At 50.3% G+C, this 10,749-nt stretch overlaps 1 protein-coding gene across 1 annotated transcript; it reads left to right on the top strand.

Moving 5' to 3' along the window:
- The first annotated feature begins 4,250 nt into the window (after positions 1 to 4,250).
- On the top strand, positions 4,251 to 6,691 carry SOX21 (SRY-box transcription factor 21). The gene has a single exon (XM_047720240.1). The coding sequence runs from the start codon at positions 4,256 to 4,258 to the stop codon at positions 5,084 to 5,086; it is 831 nt and encodes a 276-aa protein (XP_047576196.1). The 5' UTR covers positions 4,251 to 4,255; the 3' UTR covers positions 5,087 to 6,691.
- The last annotated feature ends 4,058 nt before the right edge of the window (positions 6,692 to 10,749 follow it).

The raw sequence follows: 10,749 nt of genomic DNA, 5'->3' as shown, positions 1-10,749 counted from the left end.
TCATTCTGATCCCTTGTCTTCCTTTGGGAACAAGATATTCTCTCTTCTTTTGTGGAAGAGAAAGAGAAAGAAAGCCAGTCAGTCTGGTGTTGCCAAGGTTTTGTTGTTTGTTTTTTGTTTTTTTTTAAATTCCCCAACAACCTCATTGCTGCCTCCTAGTGAAAGCTTTAGAACTGAAAAAAGACCACTGACTGGGGAGGACTTCAGGGGGAAAAGAAGAAACTGAATTTATACAAACTCACAAACTTTTTCGGACAGAATCTGCCTCTCAGTTTCTGGCAAGACAGATTTGTGATCACGGGTATGAAGCGGCCACGAGGAAAATGCAGAGCCCACGCCACCTGTACTTCTCAAGACAGAGGCTTCTTTGGTTGATCCCACTCAAGAGCAAACCATATAAAGCCCATTGAACTTATAATTCTCATTCAGTTTATTTCACCTTCACTTTTCACTCACACACACTATTTCCTATATCTTGGTATTTTTCATCTTTAGGTGTATCTTTAGGTTAAAAAAAAAGAATAAAAATATAACCTCATCTCAATTCAAGCATACGATCTGTGGACTTTAAAACTGAATTTACATTTTGGCACGTAAGAGAGAAGACGGCATAAAAACTTTGTGAAAAGCTCAGTCAGATTCAGAGGAGAGGTGTGAAGACTGGTTTTAGGACCAGGGCTGCCTTGCCTGCCTTCACTCCCAGCTTACTGTGAGGACCCTGCCTTGGCTGGGAAGGGCATAGGCCAAGGCTATTCACCCTCTGAAAACCAAAATTGAAAACCAAATCTCTCCTATTTTGACATGTGTGAAATTTAATTTGGTGACTAGGCAAACACACACACAGGAACTATTTTCTTTTTAGGTATGGAAAGCACCTTTGTTTTCTACAGTTCAGCCTTCTTGGACTTAAAAACTTTCAAATTTGGGTCATTTAATATCACTAAACAGGCAATACTGCACGATTTATAAAACTATATCCAAGGAAGCTTATGTATTTTACTTTCTCTACGACGTTCTAACATATAAGCACACGTTTCAGTCCCATGTATGAACATTTTTTTCCCCATGGTAATAATTTATTACAATAGATTTTTTAATGTAAATTTGCAAAGAGCAGATTATAGTTTAACTCACCAATATAAATACCTTTTCTCGGTCCTTATCTGTATATGTTAAGATAACTTTCATTAGATTCAACTTTATCCACAATGTTTAGTGAATCACAGTTTTTCAAATTTTGCATTCTCACGCGTATGTTCTTCATATGACAGTGTATAATATTTTTGTCTCCAACCTACTATACAAGTTGGGTTGAAAGCTCGGGGATGATAATTTTGTAGTTTATCATCACAAAACAGTATATTTAATAGTTTAGTCTATGTAATTACACCTGCTAGCGTTTTAAAGTTACTCCACCCAGAGTCTGTGAATGACCGGGTGGCTTTATAGGGCTTGTAAAGGAAAATGGTTCTACAGAAATCAGCCCAATTGTTTCAGCAATACAAGGACATACAAAGTAAACATTTGTAAATAAGATACTGTAAGGCTAATACAGACTCCCATACATTCCACTGTTGGCTCACATTTCTGTATGTCACAGCAACTAAAATGAAAGCAATAATCACTATTTTTTAAATGAGTACTAAAACAAGCCTAACTTTTAAATATATCTGATGGCCCTAAACAGTTTTTATTTAAGTTCACAACTACAAGCAGTACCCTGTGCTGTGTGTCTGTGTATGGGATGAACAGACATCCCGGGAAGTCTTAAAGAGTTAACTACTTACAGAACTTCCTGCTTGCATACACCACATGGCTAGGTCCCATCCTAACTGCCAAAGAAAGAAGGCAAGCAAGTTCTCCCTGAAGGACAGGCCAACTTGTGAATAAAACCTCTAGACCTATAATGCTATGAGTATGCTGCAGCATACCAAGAAGTGATAAAAATATGCAAACAAAATCATGCTTTTTTTTTTTTTTGCATCCTGTCGATTATGAGGAAAAAACTACTCTTTCTAAAGGAAACTGAGCTTAACAGCATAAAGCTATTTCAGTACAGAGTGATTGGTATGTTTCACTTTGTTCTTTCGGAGCAACGTTTGACACTGATTCTGAACACCTTCCCCCAGCTGTGCATTTAAGTGAGATAGTGTTAAGTTAACTGTACCTTAAAGAGATCAGCGTAAAGGTGGCTCTGTCGACCAGAACAGAAACAAAACAAAACTCAGATTTTTTTTCAAAGAGCTCAACAGTCAGCCAAAGATGCCTATTCTCACCCTAGGCGAGCTCCTTTCCGAAAGGGTTGCCAAGAGCACGCTCAGTTCCTCCTGAGTTATTTTTCACTTCACTACCTCTGACTGGGTGCGTCACCAGCGCAAGAAAATGCGGGCAGCATCTGTTGCCAGTAACATCTGGACCTCCAAGGAAAATGAGCATTCTTCCTAGGAAAAGTCTCCAACATTTTCTAGAGCGCGTCCCCTCTTCTACCGTCGTTGGAGAGGCTCTCCTCCTCCTGCGCGCCTCCTTCCTCCAGGCAGAGGAGCCCAGAGCCGCGACCAGGGCCGGGGTAGCCGGGATGACACCAGGGGTTGCCAGCACCAAACAGTGCGCAGACTCCGCGGCGCGCTCCTAGCTCTCCGCTCGCCTCAACCTGCTCTCCAGTGAATGGGGTGGGAGGAGGAGTATGGAGGGGGCGGAGGGGATCCAGTTTAATTCGCGGTCCTGGGGGTGTGGGAGCGGGAGGAGGCTCCGCTGGTCCCTCCTCCCTCCTGGAGTCTTGGGCTCCACCTCCTCCGCATGCCCCCAGATATACACACACTCAATCGCGGCCGGACATGCACACCCCGCGCCGGCTCCGGGCGCGTGCACACGCAGGTAGCCACACTCACCTGAGCCCGTGCACGGGGCTCCTGCCGCCTCGGGAGCGGCGGAGTGGCGGCCTGGGCCAGGAAGGGGCCCCCTGTGCTACGGGAGTGGGGGAAGCGGGAGCAGCCCCAGCGTGGACCTGCGAATAGAGGTGATGGCGCGTTTTGCTTAAATCCCCTCCTCCAGCACCTCCGCCCGGCGACCGCTCGGCTCGGGCCGGAGAAGCCGGGAGAGCGGGGCCCCGGGCCCGGCGCACACGCGGGCGCACGCAGCCAGGCGAGCGCGCCGGCGCAGGAAACTTGGTTGAAGTTAGTTGCAAGTGCCGGGCGGCCGCCGGGAGGAGCCAGGAGGGGACGAGGCCCGGAGCCGGCCCGCCGCGCCGCACCGGGGCAGCGCCGCCCTCTACGCCCGGCGCTCTCCGGGAGCCCGAGTCGGCCGGTGCCCCTGGAGGAGCTCAGAGCGAGCGGAGCCGGCATGGCCCGGGGGACTACGGGACGCGGCGCCTCGGCGAGCCGGAAGGATTTCCCCTGAGGCCCAGCGACCCCAGGCTTGCTCAGGCCTCCAGCCTCCTTCCCGGACCGGCAGCCGGAGAGGAAGACCCGCGAGGCAGGTGCTGGGGCGGCAGACATCTCCCCCCCCCGAGCCCCCAGCCGATCGGGGGTGGGGGGGATTCCCACCAGCGAGTCCCGCCGCAAGTCAGGAAGACCGGCCGGTGCTGCTGTATTTGTATTTATAACCGTTGCTGAGCTCTGCGTTCCCTTGCTGCGCCCGGACCCTCCTCCGCCTCCCCCTCCTCTTCCTCCTCCGGGGCCACCTCCCCTCCTTCCCCACCCCCATCTGCTACTGTCAAATGAGAAAGTCACCGAGGAGAACCCAAACACTCCAGCCGCCGAGGGCCCCCTTCGGCACTTGGCAGCACGCGGCGGCGGGCTCCTCGGCTCAACTTGGTGGGGTCCTCGCGACGCAACTTTCCGAGCTGCGCTGCGTTTGAGAGAGAAAAGACCGAGGACGAGGAGAGTTCTGCGGGGCAGCGACTACCTGCGGGGAGTTCGCGAGCCGACGCACCCGGAGAGGAAGGACAAAAAGAAAGCAAAGGGCCCACTGCCACCGTGGGGTGGGGGCAGCGCCGAGAAGTTCCTGTGCCCCGGAGAGGATCTTCCCGGGCGCCCGGCGGGAGAGACCAGGGAGGCCCGGGGCGCGGCACGGCCCTGGGCTCAGCCCCCAGCCCCCTCTCCCCGGGCGGGAGCGACGCCGGGGCGCAAAGCTGGGCGCGGCGAGCGCGGGCCGGCCGAACGGGTCCCCGCGGACAGCCAACATTGATTTCCTCCGGGCGGAGGGCGACGGCCCGGGCGGCGGCGGCGGCGGGCTGCAGCCGCGGCACGGCGAGAACATGTCCAAGCCGGTGGACCACGTCAAGCGGCCCATGAACGCCTTCATGGTGTGGTCGCGGGCTCAGCGGCGCAAGATGGCCCAGGAAAACCCCAAGATGCACAACTCGGAGATCAGCAAGCGCCTGGGCGCCGAGTGGAAGCTGCTCACCGAGTCGGAGAAGCGGCCGTTCATCGACGAGGCGAAGCGCCTGCGCGCCATGCACATGAAGGAGCACCCCGACTACAAGTACCGGCCGCGGCGCAAGCCCAAGACGCTGCTCAAGAAGGACAAGTTCGCCTTCCCGGTGCCCTACGGCCTGGGCGGCGTGGCCGACGCCGAGCACCCGGCGCTCAAAGCGGGCGCCGGGCTGCACGCGGGCGCGGGCGGCGGCTTGGTGCCCGAATCGCTGCTCGCCAACCCCGAGAAGGCGGCCGCCGCCGCCGCCGCCGCCGCGGCGCGCGTCTTCTTCCCGCAGTCGGCCGCCGCCGCCGCCGCCGCCGCCGCCGCCGCGGCCGCCGGCAGCCCCTACTCGCTGCTCGACTTGGGCTCCAAGATGGCAGAGATCTCGTCGTCGTCGTCCGGCCTCCCGTACGCGTCGTCGCTGGGCTACCCGACCGCGGGCGCCGGCGCCTTCCACGGTGCGGCGGCGGCGGCTGCAGCGGCGGCGGCGGCCGCCGGGGGGCACACGCACTCGCACCCCAGCCCGGGCAACCCGGGCTACATGATCCCGTGCAACTGCAGCGCGTGGCCCAGCCCCGGGCTGCAGCCGCCGCTCGCCTACATCCTGCTGCCGGGCATGGGCAAGCCTCAGCTGGACCCCTACCCCGCGGCCTACGCCGCCGCGCTATGACCCCGCGGGGCCGCCTCGCGAGGACCGGTGTGCGCACGTGTACATATGTATAGGTACGAGCTCCGCGGCCTCCCCGTGCGCCCTCCCGCGACGGGGGCCCCGGGTTGTATGTACATAAGATGTATAGGTGCAGGCAGAGGCAGAGATGCCAGTCGGGGCGCGAGTGGCAGAGCGCGCGCGTGCTCGGGCGAGTGTGCGTGTGGATTCACAGGATCATTTGAGACCCGCACTTCGGCAGCCCACTTTAAGGAGGGCGGTTGTATCCGACAGCGGTTAATGTTTGCTTTGCACTTCGGAACCTGTTGCGTTTGGGCCCAAGGAGGTGGAGGAGTAACATTTTTTTTGACATGTCGGGCTTTCCAGTTTTGTTTGTTGGAAGTTATTTGTCGGTTTTGTTTTGTTTCTCATTATCTTTTTTGTTTGTTTGTTTTGTTTTTTTTTGGGGGGGTGCTACCCCCCCTCCTGGTCTGTGTCGCATGCACTCTGTTCAAGTGTTAGGTCTGAAATGGCTGGCACACGGGAAAAGCTGATCTGTGTCATTAGTTTCTCAGGGCGATATGGCTCTGAGCGGCCTTGCTCCCCATTTGTACTTTTTGACTTTGCAAATCTCTGTTCTCTCAAGCAGAACTCACAGACCGGATCCATTCTTGACCAGTGACCGGCTCCAATCTGGCCTTTTGTATGTGAGATGATCACGCTTTCTTTTGTTTATCACGTCATATGCAAATGAGAGCGAGAGCTCTTAAGAGCAAGGAATGCAAACAAGAAATCTGTGCGAGATGAAAAGTTGTCAATTCGATTTTATACCTTAAAACAACAACAACAACAGCTGATAAGTCTCCCTGAGTCCACTTGCTCGGATTTCTGACACAGTTTACAGAAAGATAAAAGGCACTGTTCCTATTTTTCCCTTATGGCTGAGTTCACCTTAAGATTGTAAATGTGTATATGTCCGTGAAAACATGGAGTCTGAAAATGTGTTATTTGCGTTGCCCTAAATTTGAGTCGGTTTTAGACTCTAAAGCATTTTGAGCAAATGTCAAAGTTAACTTTTAAAAATTGCGGGACTATTTCAGAATCGCAATTTTATCTAAGATTAAATCAGACTTTTTTCGTCTGAGTGGTAATGATATATTTATTATTTAGCAAAACTGAAAAAAAATTGTTTGACAGATGTCTCTGATTTTCAGCTAGCATTTCTTCACCAACTTGAACCGCTTAAATGTGTTTTGGAGTTCCTTCCCTAATTAGCTTATTTTTTAGATTACCTGCAATTCATTTGCAAATTATGATAAAACACATTTTAGAGAAAAGAACCTCAACTATAGCTTTTTGTTTCTTTTTAAATGTATATATTTTTGACTAATGTTTGTGAATGAAGTTGGCTAACATGTATTTAGTTTCATTTTGACTTTATGTAATATAAAGTTTTAAAAAGTTTAAGTATTGGTTTTAACCTTTATGTGTAAATGGTTTTCTTGTGTGATCTTCTAATTTAATATTAGACGTCTAAACTATATCTGTAAATTAGAATCCGACTATCACTCTGTTCATTTTTTTTGAACAAAGAGTTTAAATAAAGCCTGAACCAGGGAAAAGAAAAAATCCTCTATTTCTTGTTGAGTTCCTAACAAGATTTTTATCTGAATTGCCCTTACGTGCCTGGTCCAGGTGAAGTGTAAGGTATCCTCCAAAGGCAGCCTTTGTTTCACTTTTGAATAGATTTACTAGGAAATCTAAATCAAGCCATTGTTATTCAGAGCCAAAAACCTGATTTATCACATTTTTAATCGTGAATAGGAAAGAAGATAAAAAAAAAAAAACAACCCAAGTAGTTGTATTATCTTGGGGAAAAAAAAAAAGGCATTCATGAACCAGTAGAACAGAGCCCATTGAAAACATCCAGACCGTTCAAAGCATTTCATGAGTTTCCAGTAACATTTTAAGAGAGGAAAGTTGCCTGACCACTTTATCTTGTTAGTGGGAGAGCCCCACCACTTAAGTCAGTGTAATGTGTTCACGTATCTTTGCCATATTCCTTGTTTACCCCTTAAGATTTTATTTGGAAGGCTAATCACTGCTAACGATGATGTACAACTTTTGGCCTCTTAAGGGCTTTATTCTGTCATACCAAATGGCATTAAAGTATAAGTATTACAAATTCTGCAGGAGAAGGTTGAATTTCCAGGGCTAGACAAGTTTTCATATACAGGATTTTCATTTTAGAAAGGAAATGACAGGGCACCAAGAAGACTATCAGAGAAAAAAAAAAAATTTTTTTTAAACTGTAGGAAGATCTTGATTTTCCGCCCACCAAGAAAGAAATTCTCAAGATACAGGACTCAACTAGTCCTAAACTAGTTTCCCCATTGACAGAGACCATCTCTGGGAGCTGCACGTCTTTATAAGCGACCCAACTCTTTAAAGTCATTGTTTTCCCCCAACGGAATAATATTTTAAAAACCATGAAAAGTTTTGGAAATGTGAGAAATAGGCTCTGCTGGTTTGACCCTGATTCACTAATTAAAACGATCCCTCTCCTGTTATTCCCTGAGCTCTTTGCAATATTATAAGTTAATTCATATGGTTCTGAGCGATTATGCAAAACTAATTTGGACTGTCCAGGGGTAATTATCCCTGACACGGTTAATTAAATCCTTTCAAGGCTTCGTCTTTCCCTTTTGTAGCAGCCCATCACTTCTCAACACGGAACTTCCTGCGGCTTGCTGGAAATCACCCCAGCCCTAAATCTTAGTTACCTCCCTGAGCCTTCCAGCTCGAGCCCCACCGGCTCCAAGATTCCCCGCCCCCTCCCACCCCCTCCCTTTTTCCCAAAGATCTGCGCTTTCTGGGAGCAAGGCTCTCGAGTGCTGATGAATAAGAAGAGGACTGGAAAGATGAGTAAGGGGAGGGGGGAAGCCGCTGGGGGTGCGCACACAGGGTCACGTCGCCAACAGATTGTGCGGCTGTTTGGTTGTTTGGGTATGTCCGCAGGCCCCACGGGGGTGACCAGGTTATCACCCCTTTGACTCCAGGATTCTTGCCAACAGGTTGCGTCTGGAGAAAACCTCGCTCCGAGTTAGACTGTGCAGAAGTAAGTGGGAGCGACTCTGGGGCAAGTGCGTGGAGAAGGAGTTAGGTGTGCGCGTCCAAGTCTGAAAGTGGCCACAGATACAGAGCCGGGACGAGGCAGAGCGCAGATGCGGGCTTGAGGTCTCTCTCTCTCTCTCTCTCTCTGTCCTCATCCCTTTTCTCTCCTCCCTCCCTCCCTCTCTTCCTTTCCTCCCTTCTTAGATTTTTCCTTTTTTTTTTTTTTTAAGGTTTAAAAAAGCCACGACGACATTTTTTAGGTAGTCACGGTTGCCCAAAGGCTTTAAACGAGCCTCACCTCTGAAGGGCCAGGCGTGTCGCCTTTAGGCTTGGCGCAAACAGGTGGAATCTACCCCGTCCGAGCCGTAAGCCCCGGCGCTGGGGGCCGCAGCCGCGCGAGAGGCGGCTTCCGGGCAGCCGTGGAGCTGGCCGCTATTGTCACTTCTCTGGACAATTTCCTCCCCTCTTCGCTCCCTCCCCGCCCACCGCAAGAAACGAGAACAAAACAGCGCCGGTCCCCTGTCTCGTCCCCCGACTCTGGGCGGCCTCGGCGAGGGGCGCAGGAGATGGAGAGAGGATCCCACCGTCTGCCCCGAGCAGCTAGGGACCCGCGCGCCAGCCAATCAGAGCGCGACTCCGCGCGGGCGCTCCCCGCCGCCGCCGCCCCCTGCGGGCGAGGGAAGTTCCCCGCAACTCGCCCGCCCCCAGGGTCGGGGTCGGTCCTGCGCCCGCAGCTCGGCGGAGGCAGAGAGAGCGCCGGCCAAACTTTATTAATCTCTCCCGTGTTCTCTCTCCCTCAGCCCAGTGCATCTCAAAGGTCAGCCCTCTTCTTTTACAAGACTGATATTATTAATTCACTGACAATCCCCCCCCCCCAATTTCTTTTTTCTCTCTTGCAGGGGGAAAAAGGGAGAAAATCGTGAAAGAGCTCCCCCCCCCATCCTTTTTTTCCCCCTTTTTTTTCTTTCTTTTTTTTCTTTTTTTCTTTCTTTCTTTCTTTTTTTTTTTTTTTTTTTTTGGTCCTTCAGTGGGAGCGTTTAGACAGTCGAGGAGGTTTTGTCCAGGAACAAAACGCAGGGTTGGGAGGTTTTGTGAGAGTGTTGTTTGTTGAAGTGGAGCTAAGAAAAAGCGGCGGCTTTCTCCTCATTGTGAAGAAACCAATCAGTGGTATTTGGAAAACTGTTAGCATTGTGCACTTCTTCTGTGTCCATTGTGAGGCGTTTCTTTTCACAAGGTTTTTTTTTCAGCCGATCCAGCTGGCCGGAATGAATAGCGGTGCAATGTGTACACGCTTTGTCCCTCCGGCCTTCAAGTAGCCCCCATTGAATAGACTAAGTTGACACTGCGTGACAGTGAAACAACATAATAAAAAATACATGAGCCCCTGAATAGGAGCAGGCGCATAAATAAATAAAATGGGTGACCAAAACTGGATAAACTGAATGACAAAACGGTGAAAGGGGAACAAAAAGATATTTAACACGCTAGATTAGCATTAGAATGCGATCTACAAGGCAGAACAATTGATGAATAGGTTTACCGGCCAAGAAAGAAATGGACTAAATGCCCTTTGAATAGATATGCTTTTTGCAAGGGCTTTGAATAGATATGCTTTTTGCAAGGGTTGAATGGGAAAAGGTAAAGATGAAGCTATGCAAATGAGCGGGGGAACTTTTTATATATATTCTTTAAACACACACACACACTGCGGGAGGAGAGTGCTGCCTCGGGATGTTTATAGAAGCAATAATTGCCTTTATTAGCATTGTCTGCAGCAGATAGAAATTGAACAGGTTGGGATAATATAGGGTAGCAGTAATTATTCTTCTAATTAATGGTGCTTTGGTACTTGAGAAAAGAAAAAAGGAAAGGAGAATTAAAAGTTATGCAGAAGTTATGTTTCCTTGTGTCCGTTTGCCCAGCGTTGGAATCTGGAGAGCAGCAAGTCTGGCGATTCCAAGATGCGTGCTGATCTTAGAACATTTCAGGGAGCCAGTCCTTAGGCTCTGGGTTTGGGGCCTGATTTCCATTTATGCTGCGTTTTAGAGGGTCTAATACAGTGTCTGGTATCTGGTAGGTGCTGAAGGAAGAGTTGTGGAATGAATGAATATAAATTTAATGGGGGGACCCGGACCTCCTATGGATGAGGGGGAGGGGGAATACCAAGACCGATTAACTTTTCGCCGCCCCCTGCCACCGCCGCCCCCTTTATCTAGGGGAGGGAAGTGGTCCAGCAGGGAAGATCGCCCCCACTTTTCTGAGGGTTCTTTCTTTGTCCATCCGGGCCGCTGGAAAAGATATTAAAAACCAAACAGGCCACGAGCAACTCCTATCCCCCCATTCCACCTCTGTCCTCACCCCTAAATCCACCCCAAAGGCAGAGCCTTTGAGGAGCCCCACCTGGCTGTGTAGAAACGTTGTACCCACCCGTTCAAAGAATTCGAATACACTTAAAGCTTGGCTTTCTCTCCGCTTTCTCCCCTTACCCACGCCCCGTTTCCCTTCCTGTCTGTAAGTCTTCGACCCAATTCCGCAGAATTGAAGAAACTCCCGGCTGAACTGCCGGCGAAGGC

Source organism: Lutra lutra, chromosome 3 (genome assembly GCF_902655055.1).
Source record: "Lutra lutra chromosome 3, mLutLut1.2, whole genome shotgun sequence".
Classification (NCBI taxonomy): Eukaryota; Metazoa; Chordata; class Mammalia; order Carnivora; family Mustelidae; genus Lutra; species Lutra lutra.
The sequence above is the reverse complement of the archived record's forward strand: the minus strand, read 5'-3'. Positions and strand labels throughout refer to the sequence as shown.